Source organism: Rhineura floridana, chromosome 3, assembly GCF_030035675.1.
Source record: "Rhineura floridana isolate rRhiFlo1 chromosome 3, rRhiFlo1.hap2, whole genome shotgun sequence".
In the NCBI taxonomy this organism is placed as follows: domain Eukaryota; kingdom Metazoa; phylum Chordata; class Lepidosauria; order Squamata; family Rhineuridae; genus Rhineura; species Rhineura floridana.
This window is the reverse complement of record NC_084482.1, coordinates 32570867-32587446: the sequence shown is the minus strand read 5'-3', so window position 1 is coordinate 32587446 and position 16580 is coordinate 32570867. Positions and strand designations below refer to the sequence as shown.

At 40.2% G+C, this 16580-nt stretch overlaps 1 protein-coding gene across 5 annotated transcripts in view; it reads right to left on the bottom strand.

The window, feature by feature from the left end:
• Positions 1–3151: 3151 nt before the first annotated feature.
• Positions 3152–16580, bottom strand: part of DIP2B (disco interacting protein 2 homolog B) — a 217435-nt gene continuing 204006 nt past the window's right edge. For all 5 annotated transcript variants that reach the window (XM_061615250.1, XM_061615253.1, XM_061615249.1 and 2 more), the window contains 9 exons: positions 16392–16522; positions 15139–15307; positions 12495–12665; positions 11778–11839; positions 10531–10588; positions 9367–9441; positions 8731–8908; positions 7821–7944; positions 3152–6942 (listed from right to left, as the gene is read on the bottom strand). In XM_061615250.1, coding sequence (XP_061471234.1) covers positions 6690–6942; positions 7821–7944; positions 8731–8908; positions 9367–9441; positions 10531–10588; positions 11778–11839; positions 12495–12665; positions 15139–15307; positions 16392–16522 — 1221 coding nt within the window. In that variant the 3' untranslated portion in view covers positions 3152–6689. The remainder of the gene's footprint in view (positions 6943–7820; positions 7945–8730; positions 8909–9366; positions 9442–10530; positions 10589–11777; positions 11840–12494; positions 12666–15138; positions 15308–16391; positions 16523–16580) is intronic.

The following is a 16580-nucleotide window of genomic DNA, read 5'->3' as shown; positions in this document are numbered from 1 at the left end:
GAAACGCATAGGATTGCTGCCCGATCCCATCCGTATTTACTCAAAAGCCCACATAAGCACGCACAGCATTCCCCCTTTGGGGTAGCTCTCACGAGCGCAATGCTCGCTAGCGACCTAACGAAGGTTTTTTTATTTAAAAAATATACCCCATTTTCCTTTATAGACTTCTAAAACAGAGTTCATACAATGCATGAATACCAAATAAAACAAACCTGAACTGTTAAAAGCAGTTGCATTACAACAACATGAGCAGGAAAAATACGAAGCGAAAAATTCAGCGAAATAAAAAAGTTCACCCGAAAAGAGGATCTCAACCGAAACTCTCTAGGGTGGGAGGAATCTGGGCGCTGCCACAGAATACAATGAATCCTGGAAAGCCAACGGGACCTAAGGTGGTGGTAGGGAGGAAGGGTTTGTGACAGAGTGGAGTATGAACAGGAGAGAGAAAAATAAGTATTTTTTTGTTATGTGCCTTCAAGTCGATTACGACTTATGGCGATCCTACAAATCAGTGACCTCCAAGAGCATCTGTCATGTACCACCTGTTCAGATCTTGTGAGTTCAGGTCTTGGCTTCCTTTATGGAATCAATCCATCGCATTTGGTCTTCCTCTTTTTCTACTCCTTTCTGCTTTTCCCACAATTGTCTTTTCTAGTGAATCATGTCTTCTCATTATGTATCCAAAGTATGACTTCAGCCATCATTTTAGCTTCTAATGATAGCTCTGGTTTAATTTGTTCTAACAGCCAATTATTTGTCTTTTTCGCAGTCCATGCTATGCGCAAAGCTCTCCTCCAACACATTTCAAATGAGTTGATTTTTCTCTTACCCGCTTTTTTCACTGTCCAACTTTCACATCCATACATAGAGTTTGGGAATACCATGGTCTGAATGATCCTGACTTTAGTGTTCAGTGATACATCTTTACATTTGAGAACCTTTTCTAGTTGTCTCATAGCTGCCTTCCCCAGTCCTGGCCTCCTGATTTCTTGACAGTTGTCGCCATTTTGGTTAATGACTGTGCCGAGGTATTCATAATCCTTGGCAAGTTCAATATCCTCGTCAACTTTAAAGTTACATAAATTTTCTATTGTCATTACTTTAGTCTTCACATTCAGCTGGAGTTCTGCTTTTGCGCTTTCCTCTTCATCAGCATTCGTTTCAAATAATTACTGGTTTCTGCCAGTAGCATGGTATCAACCAGACAAAATCGGCCTTAATAGAATAGGAGGTGAATTCAGCACTCAGTAGTTCTCAATAAATAAAGTAGTTCTCAATTTAATAAAGCTATTAAAGGGAGATTTCCCCCCCCCATTGTATAACATACAATTATCTTGGTCTCTTCTTTAATCATAAACTACTAAGAAAAAGGTTTCTTCTATTGAATTCAGCATTACACCTATTTGCAAATAAACTGATTTCTCAATTCATAAGATGATTATTTTCAAGGTTTTTTTACAAATAAGCCATATTTTGACTACATATTTAACAGCCTTCTACACATCTAGAAATTCATTTCATAATCTTAACATGTCCATTTGTCTGCAATACTACTGTTAACATAATGCTTTCTGGTGTGCCTATAAAGCAATTTGCCCACCCCAATCTAATCAGTAACTTGCAGCTATATGGAGTATGAGGACTGAGACATAAATTACAATAAAATAAAATTGTACAGCCTTGAGGCCTGCTTGCTTTTGAAGCAGTGGTTTGCACTGAACTTTTGATGTGGTATAGACTTCCTGAAAAGTTCCCAGTCTTAAGAGATTGTATGTGTGGAGTTCTAAACTAGGACTAGAAGTGATTTAGGTCCTGAGAGATGCAATATTAGTTAAGTTCCCTGATCTAGATGGATCATTTGCAAAACCTATGGGGAGCTACAACTTCATTGAATTGCATTGAATAGCTGCAGTTTCTCATGTAGTGCTAAACATCATAGAGCTTCCACAAATCCACTCGCCGCAGGGTCAGGAGCAGATGCGCCCAACAAAAAAGGCACCAAACGCTACACATCCCCGCCCCACAAGGTGTCACTTGCATGGAGATTTGGAGAAGGAAGGATTCTGTCACAGCTCTTGCAAGCCCTCTACATATGCCAGAGATGATCACAAATACAGGATGGCTGATAAGCCAAGGAAACATTCATGGACCCGTGATAGGATCTGGAACGCTTTGCGTTCATAGGATTGACTATGTCGATTGATCAGATCCTTTGATGAACATATTCCTGAAGGATTCCTTACTTTAAAAAGCTGACATTCAACATGAGCACATGTTCTCGTGGCTTTTAAGGAAATTCCTGTGCTAAATGTATAGCAATTGCTAAACATCCTCAAACTGTACAGGATCTTCTAAAAATGATATGGCATTTAGACCAGTCACTTCTTGTTAGGAGACCATCATGAACCACTGTTAATGTACATCATTATCCAGATAGTGGTGATGAGAGGACACCAAGAAGACTAGTGCTCTCTGTGTAGAGCTGCCTTTGAAAACTTTGGAAAAGGCAGCTAGTACAGAATGCTGCTAATGGGGGCTTACTATTCAGAGCATGCAAGTTCCATTGTTATTCACCTCTGCATTAGCTCTGCATCTCTTTCAAAGCCCAATTCAAGTACTGGTTATTACCTGTAAAGCCCTAAAGTAGGAGCAGCTAATATTTTTCAGGCAAAGGGCCACATTGATCCAAAGTTTACGCCCAGGATACTTAAAGGACAGTCTGCCCGTTGAGATATGCCAAGGATGCTTTGCTCTATATAAACTACATCAGAAGCATGGTTGGTGGTTACATGGGACAGGGCTTTTTTGGGTTGTGGCCACACCCTGGCAGCTCCTCTGGAAGACCCATCTAGCCCCTTTCCTTTCAATTTGACAGAAGGCCACTTTATTTAGGCAGACTTTCCGTTTGGAGTAATCTGTACCCCTTAATGGATTTGGGATTATTATCTGGCTTTTCAAATGTCTGCTGCTGCTCTTACTTTGATGTTTGCTTGTGTTTGTTGTTATTATTTTGCTATTCTATTGTATGCCGCTTTGGGGGGCTTTGCTGAAAAGCAGTTTAAAAGTTGAAGAAATAATGTATGTCATCACCGCTGTGAGCTTCTTGATGAATGTATTGGATGAAATATTGATAATACTGTAATAAAATAAGTCAGGCATCATTATTTATTAACACAAGACAAAGGAGACACAATCAATGCGTTAATGGAACACTATCCAGCCAGATGTTAAATTTTTAAAAAAAGTGTATCTAAAACCTAAATTCAAATAAATAAAAAACTTTATACATAATTACATTGTTGTAGTTTGAATCTGACAATGGTAAACGTATTGACACCAACAAAAGGAAAAAAAATGCCTTTAGGGCTAAAGACAATGAATATTGTTTTTACAACCATATCTCCAGCACAGTAAAGCATGGCCCATCATTCCTGACTACACAGTGAACTGAAACCAGAAAAGCAGTGTAAAATGGACAGGGTTGGTGTAATAATTACAGTAACAAACATACTTGAGAGCAGGAATTATCTGAAAGCAAGACATGAACGATATTTTTGTCTTTAAGTTGTATATTTCGAATAGTAAACTGATTCTCAGGATAACAGCTGTTCCAAACTGCTTCATAATAATGGAAATTGTTAAAAACACAGTATATTTAATTTCAGAAGCTTCTGATTCAATATGGAAATCCAACATAAACTGGGCTGGCAACAATGGATTTTTGGATTCATTAGAAAAACACCACCACTTAGATCAGCCACTGGCTGTGGCTGAAACAAGTTGAAGTCCAACATCTGGAGGGCCACATTCCTGACATTGCTTATGGGAGATAAGGAATGGCAAGCTAGCTCCAGATAGATCACTTAGCAAATCTATGGAAAACTGTCTTCGTATTGAATTCCATTCATCAGCTGCTATATCTCATGTACTGATGAATAATATGAAGCATAATACCTAAAGCCACACAGAGCAAATCAGTGTCAGAGCTCAGGTAAAGATGACACTGATTCCACAGTCATTCCTTTGGAATCTCAGACATTTTGTATAAGTTACCTGAAGGCAAACAATTGTGCAGCATTGAGGAAGTCCCAAGCCTAAAAAGTAAAACAGAAGTCCCAGGATTATCAGAACTTTTGGGAAGATAACACCCTATTAAAATCACACATTAAGAATTTAATTGCTTTCTAGTTTAACAACCAAATCAAGAGGAAAAGCTATATTGGTGGAGACTGGTAGTTTCTTTCCCTCATATTCAGAATACAGCTTAATTCTTCCAGACGGAAAGTTCTAAAATGCCACTCTAGGAAGTTATCGGTACTAAACACAACATTTCTAAAATGCTACATCTGGGAAGAATTTCTAGTGTAAAGGGTGGGTAATGGTAAAGGTGTCACATAGGTATGGGGGGGGAAACCCTCAATTGTTGGCAGAGGAACATTCTATGGTTCCATTCAACGTAAGGGTATTAAGAAAGTGGTTTATTATAAAAATTGAGACATCATAATAGCCAATATTGCTGTTGAAAATAAGAGCTGGAGTGCACAGGACACTGACGTTGCAATCCTAAGCACACTTTCAAGGAAGTAAGCTACAGTGGGACGTACATTCAAGGAAACATGCATAGGATTGCACTATTAGATGGGGAAGCCCATCTGTACTGTGCGGTTCATATGCTGAATGACAGCAAAGGCTGTATTTTCCAAACTGTTGCAAATGACATGCTAAAGCTACTTCAGCATAGGAGGCTTTTTCATTTATGTAGCAGCACCACACTGAAAATACTGATAATGCAAAATATTAAAACTGTATCTTCTAAGAACCAGTAGTTAATATTTGAGCAGTTTGAAGCAATGGACCTCCCCTTCCACTCTGTTCTAGTTTTGCCATAATTCTTTGTTTCAGGATACATCCCATCACCATTTTGTATGACCAAAGAAGATAACCGTAAATACTTTGTTAATATATTTAAAAGCTTTCTGTCTAAATATCAATACATCAGGCCATTAAAAATGTCTGAAAAGTTTGTACAGAAGTTTTTCAAGTATACATTTGGAATTTGTTTTTAAGGGATAGTTGTCAGATCTGCACTTAATATAGCTGTAAAGGATTTAATCCCCGTTTATATCTCTTTTAAAAATGGCTAAAAACATTAACTTTATTACAGGATGGGTAAACAGATATTATTAAAGTATTCTAACTATTTACACAATAGACCACAAATGGCCCAAGAAGAGTTGTCATCGTTCCTGGCATCCGCTTTCAGTATTCTTTCAATAAAGAAATGTAAGGGGAAGTGGGGAAGACCAATTAAGGGTGCAATCACACAAGTGAGGATCTAAACAAAAAGGTTGAAATCTTGCTTCTTCCAGCTCAGTGGAGACAGGGGACTGCAAACCATTCCCAGACAATGGTTGTTCCAGCACATTTTAAGGCATCTATTGTCAATTCTTTGAAGGCTGGAAACTGATCGGCCACTCTGAATGGGATTTGGAGAGGTATTTCTCCACTCTTTCAAGAGAATTGCACTGTCTCACCTTTGAAGACATTCTGCCAAAGCTCCTTGCTTTGCAGTAATGAGTCTCACACAGAAAGCAGAGTGAGCCTCAAGATAACAGCAGGACTTTTTTCCAGTTTAAATGAAAGTTGCTCTGACATTTGCATCTGTTACTGTGCACAATAAAGGAAGGAAAGAAAGGAATCATGACTAGGACCATTAATTAAGTGGTTCTGGTAAACCGGTGACCTGCATAACACTGGTCATGACAAGAATATGCCGAGGCTGTACAGATCAAATTAAACATTCTGGAATTGCAGATTTTTCTTCTTGTTATTTATAAAATGCTTTTAAAGCATATGGACTTCAGTCTCTTTTATAAACATGTGGCTTTAAAATCAGTTTCTTCTACGTGCTATGACATACTCTGGCCAGCAACAAAACAGTAAAAATTTAATGGACAACCTATCTGCATTTCCTGCATTAATTGACTAACACAATTTATTTTAAGGACTTTGTTAAAATCCTTAAAATGATGTCTACCCCATATGTCACTATCTGAGCTGTTTTGCTAAATAAATGAATTATGCATATTAATATTTACATATTTAAAATATAGGCAAAATCCTTTTTTTAATTCAAGAAGTATCTATATGAATAAGTAATTCTTCAGTTCAGTGTATTATTGGATTTGGTCATGGCACAATTTTAAGTAAGCAGTGTGATCCCATATTAACAGAATACTACAGAATTAAGCTGACTTACAGTTGGAAAGCACACTGTTTAAAGGGGGAATGAGCAGGACTCACATGACCATGTTCTTACAGATTGTTATCTTAACTAAATAAACCCTCCCCCTCATAGAATCCTAAAACAGTATTAGAAAAATACAAATATATACAACAGATGAAAAAGTTAACATGACAGTAAAGGCCTTAGTAATTTTTTGTTTTCTCATGCAGGCCAACTTTTCATTGTCTATAAAGCTAACATCCTGCAATACAAATGTTCTTAACTGGCTGCCATCTTCTGCCTTTTGATCAGTCCATCGCTGTCAACCCAGTGAGAGAGAGGAAAGTAGAACAGCACAGTCCAGCTTCACAACAATCACTAATTGTTAATCCGTTTTTTTTGTTTCCACAGCCTTCACTGGTCCTTGAATCTGTAAGCTGTACTGTGACCTGCACTCACAAAATTACATATTGTAAGCTACGTAGATGGGATCCAGGTGATCAGCCAAGAAACTATCACGGAGGTGCATGCGCTGCTTCTCTCCTCTGGAATTGATTGGAATCACCCCAGGATCGACCACTACCACAACTCCCACAATTAGATAATGTTCTTCCAGAACCACATTGGTAACTAGAGGGACTAGATCGAGGGCCTCCTGTTCACAGCCACATAGCTCCACAACCACCACAAGCAAGTTGGTCCACGTGAATACAGCACTGGGAGAAATTAAGAGAGAGCCACAGTTTGTTACACACATTTACAGGAACAAAGTCTACAGATCTATAGTATGCCTTCCATTATGCCAGATTTTGTCAATGAACATAAGTTGTGCCAGTGATAAATGCATCTACACTTAGAACATTGTACCTTTGGAATATATCACCCTTAATTTCTAGCAACTAGATCTTGATGTGCTTTTCTCTCATACAAGCCCTTTCAGTCCCCAAAATTGTCTCAATAGGATGATACTTATGCATCATATGTGGTCACTCCTTAATCCTAGTTTGAATAACTAATGTATTAGGTCCCGGAATTTCTTTCTGTTAGTTTTGTTTCCAAGTCTTTGAATCCAGGTTTATGTATCACCTTAAGATGACCATTTGGAATAGCTGGATGTTGTCAAATTCCATTTAGTGAATCTAATTTAAAATGTAGAGCTCATCATTCACTAATTTTTTTAAGGATGCACTCCAAAGGTGTTTCAAGTGAAAATATTACATGTGAATGCAACTAACAGGAATCTGAAAACACATGTTTAATACCGATGTGCTCCTTATACAGTCAAATTGACTGCTACTCTTTGTTCGGTGTATGTGGTGTGGCAAACCTGTGGGTGTTGTTATGTAACATGAGAAATGGCCCTAAATGCTTTTCAACACTGAAGAGAATGTCTGGAGTTGTGTTCCAAAGCTCAAAACAAGTATTAGCCTCAGCTTCATACGTTCCCAATGTGCAGATGAAAAAGTTAAGGATCCAGATTGCTATGATTATGGTATTACGGTCAGTGACCCTATGTTGTACTGCCACACTTTTAACTTGGCAATACTGCAGTTGCATTTCAAGGGGGAAGCAAGCATGTTTCGTAGTGCCTCACCATTCAGCGATGCTCCTGTGCGTCCGAGAAACTGAGGTCTCTATGTCAATTGGATGATAGCGCAACCCCCGTAGTTCGAGAGTTTCGTCCAGTGCCCCTACGATATACAGTGCATCATGGCGTTCTGAGGAGGAAAATTAAACACTACGTGTACAAATTCTTTAAAATGGAGATAGTAGTAAGGAGAGCAGAAATGTCCTCACTAGAAGCTCACGAATTATAAATGAAAAAATGAAGTAGTTCTTTTAAAAAAAAAACCCAACAAAATATTCACCCCCTATTGCAATGATGGGGAACCTGAATGTGCCTCTCCAGGCCTCACTCTCCAGTCCTCAGGACGCTCTACAAGCCACACCCTCTCTCTGGCCCTGCACTGCACTCTCCTTGAGTGCTTCTGCCTGGCTCAAATGGATCCTTAATCTGTGATAATGCCTCTTGCTTGCCTGGATGGAGAGGGGTGTGTGTATATATAAACCTCTGACTTTTGCATAGCTAGAATGCAGCTGGCTGTACAAAAGATAAGAATCACATCCAGTTCCCCATCCACTTTTTGCCTCTGGCCTTATCCGCCACTTAGATGCAACCCCCAGAATGTTGCCCATGAGGGAATATGGCCCTTGGGCTGAAGAGGTTTCCCGATCCCTGCCCTTCTGCTCTTACAATTTCCCCCAAATATCAATAGCTATGAAAGCAACTACAGGTCTTGTATCATATTATTATTTCATGATATTGGGAGCACTCTTACAAGTCACTTCTGAACCTAAAAACACATACATGTTCTGAGAATATACACAAACAACTAATTCAGGAAGAAGCTAACTACAAATAGTTTTTTTCCTGAAGTTATCTGTGCACTGCAGTCTGAAGTTATGAACCTTCTCCAGAGAGGAAAATGATTGTTTGGTCCTACCTCCACTTGCTGCTGTGAGCTCAGTTCGGCGTACAAAGCCAAGGTAACCTGTTCGTGCCCAGAGAGTTTGGGCAGCATCACCAAAGCTCAGGCGGGTGTTGAAATGATCTGCCTGGAGGGTTTCATTATCATAGATAGTGTAGTAACCACTGGCAGTGTGGGGGCTATTCACCCAGATCTGTGAAGGTGATAAACACAAGCCTTGATACTTACAAAACAAATTTTAAGGAGATCAAACAAAGGCACATCTTCAAAAAAAAAAAAAAAGGCTGAAGTGAAAGGGTAGAACTAAAATATAAACATACATTAACCTGTAAACCAGATGCATCTCTTTGAATTCTAACTCGCCAACAACATGAATAAGGTGGTCTTTGGTATGCAGTTTCATTCAGAATGGATGCATTTTTCTAAAACATTTTCTCTGATTTAAGAGTCAAAAGATTCATGCAAACTCAACAAGCTGGAGAAGACACACGCTTTTAACACTGCTATGCAAATCGGTAAAACTTTTCCAACTCACAAAAATGTGATAATCAGCTACACACACCAGATTATTTCCCCTTCTGAAATAAATGGTAGCTGTTCAAGACTGACCTGGATCAGACACACAAAAAACAAGACAATAACAGCAAATACCTCTCCAAGGTGAGAATCCCCAACAGGTCCTTTAGTCTCAGGATTAACAATTATCACTTTGACCCCAGGTAATATCTAAGAGAGGAGAAAAGTCAGGGTGAAAATTGACTTTTGTTTTACAAATCTGTCTTTTCAATTGTTCAAGGTATGATGCGGTTCTTATGCTGGCAAATATAATGCAAGCATTACGGTATTTCATAGCAAAGAAGCATTTCCAAGTTTGGGCTGGTGGGATTCAGTACAACTCAGTAAATACTCAAGCCCACATCAATTTCCATGGAGCTTTGTGTGTAAACCACCTACTAGCATCCTGAGTTGTATCTTTCACTGGGATAACAATATTGCTTACCTGACCCCAGCTGTCTACTCAAGTGAAAAAAAGCACAGAGGTAAGCTCTATTTAAATTCAGAAACAGTGCTTCAACTGGACATTTATATGTCAAATATATTCAGTGTACACTTAAAAATGTAATGTGTCAAGTGGCCCAAAGAAAATAATTCTGAGTCCCAAACACAGCAAACCTATGGAACAACTTTTCTGTTGACACATAGAAGAGTTTAGGAGTTCTCTATCATATGTCAGACCGTATCTCCCTATACGAGCCTGCCCGGGCCTGAGATCTTCAGGAGAGGCCCTTCTCTCAGTCCCAACACCCTCGCAAGTGCAATTGGTGGGGACGTGAGATACGGCCTTCTCGGTGGTTGCTCCTAGGTTCTGGAACTCCCTTCCTAGGGAGGCACGAATGGCCCCCTCCTTGCCATCCTTCCGTCAGCAAGTAAAGACTTTTTTATTCCGACAAGCTTTTGGGACAGAAGGTGTTTAGGATTGGGCTTTACGAGGCTTGTTTTATTGTTTTATATTATTATTTGTATTATTTAAATTGTTTTTAGATTTTTAAGTGCCTTTTACGTTTTAAGGTTGTGCATAGTTTAATTGTATTTTAATTGTATGTTTTTCTATGTTTTTAACTACATGTAGTTCTATTTGTAAGCCACCCTGAGTTCCAGTTTGGAAAAAGGGCGGGGTAAAAAATAAAGTTTCAATTCAATGTCATTACAGCCTGAATTAATTCCATTGTCTCCTTATTTTACAAATACATTTCTCAAGGACTCAAAGTTTTCTGGTTGTGCGCCAAGACAACTTGCAAACCGATGTGACATTACCTTGCCTGACTCAGAGAGCAGCAGGCTCTGGGGAGCACCTCTTTCAACTAACCGCACTCTGGAGAAAGAGACACATGTTAAAAAAATGAACAAAAAGCAAGTGCATGTATTTTAGTGCAATTATTAAAAGATAATAAAAACGAACCTATCCAGGATTCTGGACAACTTTAAAATGCACCCAAGTATAAAGATAGAGCTATCTCTCCAATTCAGGTTAAAAATCATGCCAGACAATTTAGTACCCAAGACCTGAATAGCAGCCACTTCTACTGCACATGGAGTGAATGATTTATCAGAGGAGAAAAAAGGCTGATAGAATAGCATAACTGAATCACTGGTAGCTAGAACAGAATTGGCAAATGCAGATGGCAGCCTTGTTAGCAAGCCTCTCAAAAGCTGGTAGCCGGCAAAAATCTAACTCTTAGAAGTAAAAAGCAGATGAGTTTTAAAAAATACAGGCAAAACTAGAAATATAGCCTGCCTCCTGTGTGTCCAGCATAGAAGCACAATGGGCTGATGGCAGATTCACAGCTCACTCCATTCCTTCACAGCCAGTCCATTGCATTTCCACTTTGATTCTTAAAGTGCCAAGAAGGGAAGCCAAACAGGCTTGCAAAGGAGAAACTGAGTGCTTTGTTTCACCTTTGCCAGCTCATTTGGCTTCTGTGCTGTCCAGAGAGGAAGGGGCTTCCCTTCCCACACAGCCAGCATGAAAAAGCCAAGCAAATTGGCAAAGGAGGGACAGATGGCTCAGCTCCTCTTTCACTAGCCCACACACTCACCTGGAGGAAATTCCATGCACCTGCCCACATGGAATTCCTGGTCACCAATAGCATCCAGGCAAGAGGCAGAGAAGATTCACTATTTGGTTCTTGTAACACTGTAACCTTTTGTGGGGAGGGTGAAGTTCTTCAGATGTGGAATGTTAAAAACTATGCTGTTGTTGGGGACACTTATCTGGTGAATAATTGGCTTTAGGAGAATGCTAAAAAACAGCATCAACAGCCTGTGAATGATTTTTTTTTGTCTTTCTACCCAGCTTCTTGCAGTACCACTCCTTTTCAGAGGCCTTATACTCTCGAAACCTCCTGGCATTACACACTTTAGAAGGTAAATACCAGTTTGTTCCAATCCAGACATATTTCCCCAAATTAAGGAAGTCTGTGTGCATCAACATGGTCAATTATGGTCACAGAATTCATACTTGTAAAGACAAATAAATAAATATATAAATGTAGTAGTAGTACCTGTCATGTCTTAAGGATTTCAGATCCACATACACTGTGGTAGGATCAGGCCCTGAGGTTCCCTAAAACATCAACAGAGGTTATTTTTAAATGTATTTATTTCCCGCTCAAAGTAAGAAAAGTAATATTTAGCATTACTTCAGTGCCCAATGGCACAGAGCGCATGTAGTGGGCAAGGAAGTGGCTTCTGCTGCAAACGTAAGAATGCTTATATACATGCTCGAAGAATGCCCACCACTTCTGGCTAACATCACAATCCCCCTTTTCTCAGTCCATAAGGGGCAAATACGCAGCAGAGTATGGGCCTTTCCCATGTGTGTGTGTGTGTGTGTGAGTGTGTGTGTGTGTGTGTGTGAGAGAGAGAGAGAGATCACTGAATTTTCTATCCATTACTAATCACCTACTTGCTTTTGTTTGACTGATAAAAACCTTTCTGAATCTCCTTTGAGCAAAGATTATCGCCTGGATATTTCCATTACATAAGTGGTTGTTAAGCATTCACACTCATAGCACAAAAAAAATTGATAGACAAGAAAATGCAAAGTATTGAAAGGGTAATTTTAAAGAACAGTTATCTACAGAGTATCATGTACATCAGAATCTAGAATCCTTCAAACTCATAAAACAGCGTTTGCAGGTTCAGCACTGGTTGGGAATACATCTACTGCACACGGCTGCTGAATCCCAGTAATGAAACCAACAAGGCTTCACTGTTACCTGTAAACAGATAGCTACGTTGACTCGTGACCCAAACGTGGTGCTGACTGCACGAGATGATAGGCCAATGTCCTTGAAGAGCTTGGAGAAGGACTGAGTAAGGGTGACTCGTGGGCGCTCTTCCGCCACCACTACACAGGTCCGGACACCAGAAAGGTTAATGCCTCTTGCCTGCCAGTACATAGAAGTTAACCATTTTTAACTGTTGTAACAGACCAAGCAAGGACAGTGTTAGCCAGTCCTCTATTCAGCATACTGAGGGGATTATGTTGTTCCAGTTTTCTAGCCTACAAAACATAACTGCTGTAGGTTCTTTGATATGCTAATGCTGTCCCCTGATCGCTAGGAAATCACCAGCATGGCTACATCTGTTCAATACTCCTGATCTACTCCTTTAGAGTAGGGACAAACAGACAAAATGCACCAAAGTTATTCTTCCTATATAATCTGTAGTTTTTAGACCTATATGAGAGTCCAGCGTTTTACGACAGAGGAGAAAGTAGTGAAGGATCAAAAGACATGAACTCTATTCAAAAAGTCGTATCGGCATGTACCATCAGGGCTGCTGGGCAATCATTAAAACAATACGGATCTTGTGCAAATGGCAAGATATCAATCTGGTCATACTAACACAGGAAAAAAAAGTTCTAACAATAGGGTCCAAAGACTCACCCTTCCCAACTCACCACTGACAGACCTCCAGCTGACATCAAAAGAGTACAGGCCAAGCCTCAATCTTGGTCTTATTTTCACAACACACACCAAGTACTGCTAAGAAGCAAATCATTGGCTGCTGTATTTTTCTGATCCCACCCCAGCAGAAATCTTACTTAGTTTTGTTTAATGAACCAAATGGCTATAACAGACATTAATCTTGCACCAGAGGAATTAACTAGCAGCATCCTTTGCTTTTAGCTGTGCAGCCCACCATACCATTCCATTTCACTCCCAAATTCAAGGGTGCCGCTGTTGCTTTCTCAGATACTGTATTTAACATTCCCTTGTAGTTATCTGGGTTAGATATAACTAGCTTGTAACACTAACTGGGAGAAGAAGAAGAAAATGCTCCAAGCTGAATACTGAGGCCCAGTTCAGATGCAATGCTAACCCATGCTTTAGCATTTCAAGAGCACATCATAGCAGGCCTTGGGCTTGCATGCTTCCCTCTTCTTTCCACCTTCACACAAAGAAGGAAATTTAAAACTTCTGGTCACAGTTTGGAACAAACTGCAGCTTCACATTTTGTCTGAATATTTTGTTTTTATTTCATTTTCTTAAATGTCCTGCTTTCTTCTGTCATGGATCTCCTACGTGTGGTTCCCAAGTATTCTCCCGACCAGACCCAGATGTGCTTAGCTTCTGCAAGATGATGACCTCATGTGCCTTCAGACCATATCCGTGTACAGGGGTGGGGAACCTCCAGCCCAACCATGAAGTTATGAGGAACCGTGGCTTCTGAGCCAACCAGCAGGCAACACAATCTTGCAGCCAAGGCAACAGGATTTAATCCCTGCTCATCAACTGAGCAGGGATTAAAGCCATGTGCAAAAGCATCCTTTGAAGCAGCTCATGTGCAAAAGCTATTCCAAAAAAGCTTTTGCAAAGGCTTTAAGACAGCTCCTGTGCTCCTCTTTGCTGAAACAGGAGTGCTGGGCTGTCTTAAAGCCTTTTGGAAGTCTTCCCCCTCCCCCCTGAAGTCCCCAATCTCAAAGATTTAAAGGGAAGCACAAGGGATTTTGACATTGGGCAGCCCCACCCACCTGTCAAATTTGACCTGCTAGGCACAGCCTGATAAGGTTCTGGCCCATGGAACCCAAAAGGTTCCCCACCACTGCTCTAGGGCACTATGGAATATAAGACACTGTGGCTTGTACACACCACAGTTTCCTGCATTCAGATGAAATGGAAAATTACAGTTAGTTCCAAATCATGACAAGAACCTTTAAATTACCTCCCCTTGTGCATGAAGGGAGCAAAAAGGAGAGGGGAACACATGAACCTAAGGCTCGCGCCATGGTTTGTCTTTTCATCTGAATGGAGCCAAAAGGTTGTATCCAACTAAGACCTACTCAAGAGTAGTCCTACTGAAATTAATAAACTTGAGTTAGCCATGGCCATTGATTCCAATAGGTTTACTCTGAGTAAGACGTAGTTGGGTACAACCTAGTGTTTTAATTTGAAAAATACAAATTGCCATATTTCATTTTTAATAAACATTTTTAGGATACGTTCCTCTGAAAAACATTATAATCTATTGAAATGACAAGAGAAAAGGAATAAAAAGAATACAAAATATAGGGAGGTTAAGTGGTAGTTCAGGGATAGTTGCTATTTCCAATAGATTTAAACTAAACTGGTAGTACACAGGGAACACACATGAATAGCTGAGCTCTTGTGGAGCTCTCCCATTCATTTCAATGGGGGTTATGCAGGGTAATTTCTTAGTTGTGACCTTTGTTTCTAAACTGAATGTCAAAGTTGGCTATATCAGGTAGCAAAGTTTTAGAAAGAAAAATTATTTACAAAAGAAAAAAAAGATCCAAAAATTGTAATCCAACAGCCTGAAAGTGTTTTAAAGCAAGTGTTTTAAAAAATGTTAACAAATACCCACCAATAGCCACTGTAATAAGCTTGAGCTTCTTACCTTTAAAACATCAACCTGATTCCCAAGCCCCTTTGTACACATGTCCATGACTGAGTAGGAACAGAAAGTGTCCCGTATTTTATACTGGCTTACAGTGGAGAGCCACAGGAAAAGGTTGGATTCCAACTCCATAGGAGGAATTAAGATGGATTGGTGACCAGAATACACACTGCCAGGGAAGATCACAGACAAGGCAATATATCAGTTCTTGGAAATGGATGGGACTCATTAACGTGGCACTGCCTAACCTGTTGTTCTGATGGTGACTTCTGTGCACACATGTAAACCACCCCAGTGCAGGTATCTGAATCTAAGTAAATTCCAGGTGTCCTGGTGTACAACGGCTGCTGACACAGATCATTCTTGGCTGCGAGTTGCTGTGACAGCTCAGACAATTAACTGCAGCAGCATCGGTGGCTCCCACATGGCATTTATTTATGAGGGGTTTTGTTTTGTTTTCCTCACTACGTGGCTCCACAGAGCTCTCTGGCCATGCTGCATCTGATCTCAGCGTTGCCCACGGGCTTCTGGGGTGCAGCTGAATGCACTGCTGCAGGGGAAAGAGCACTGCAGGTTTGTGGATCATGCCCTTTTTTGGGTACGTGGGTCACCAAATGCAGACCCCAAGCTTGGAATGGTTTATGAACAACTAAAATCAGTTTCTTTCTGGATCTGGAATGCTACATTTAATATAAATTGTTTGTACCTTATAAACTATCAACAGCAGCAGCATTTCCCTGAGGACATATATTCCCCAAGGGAAAGTGTCAACACACAGAATATGAAGTGCAAAATGCTTTTGACTCTGTACAGTTTCAGTGTAAGGAAAAGCTTTTGGAGACTTTAAGAACCCAAAGAAAACGCTAGACATCAAAGCTGATCAAATTAGCTTACTCTTTGGAAGACAGTGGGTTTGTATTTGTGGCTCATGCGAACTGGTTTCACTTCACTTGGGCAGAAATCCCTAGATGCGAGGAACATCGAAAGCTGCCTTATACCAAGTCAGACCATTGGTCAGTCTAGCTCAGTGCTATCTACACTAACTGGCAGTGGCTCTCCAGGACTTCAGGCAGGGAGTCTCTTCCAACTTTTCCTGGAGATTGACCCTGGGACCTTCTGCATGCAAAGCAGATGCTCTGCTGAGCTATGGCCCTTCCCCATCCCTTCAAATAGACCAGTGTTCTGGTTTATACCAACCAGGGATCTATCTTCTGCAAGTCTACCACCTCTTCTGATTACATCCTGGTTCCTACCTGCAAAGGCACCAAAGTGCAAAGCCAAGCCCACAATAGGGATCTAAACAAATGGCAATCTGTCTTGAGGAATATAGTTCACACTGGAGTTTTATGGCTCTGCAGAGGGCACTGACTGCTGCATGGGACATCTGGAATGAGAGACAGACACACAGATATACAGGACATTGAATCCCAGTGGCACAAAGG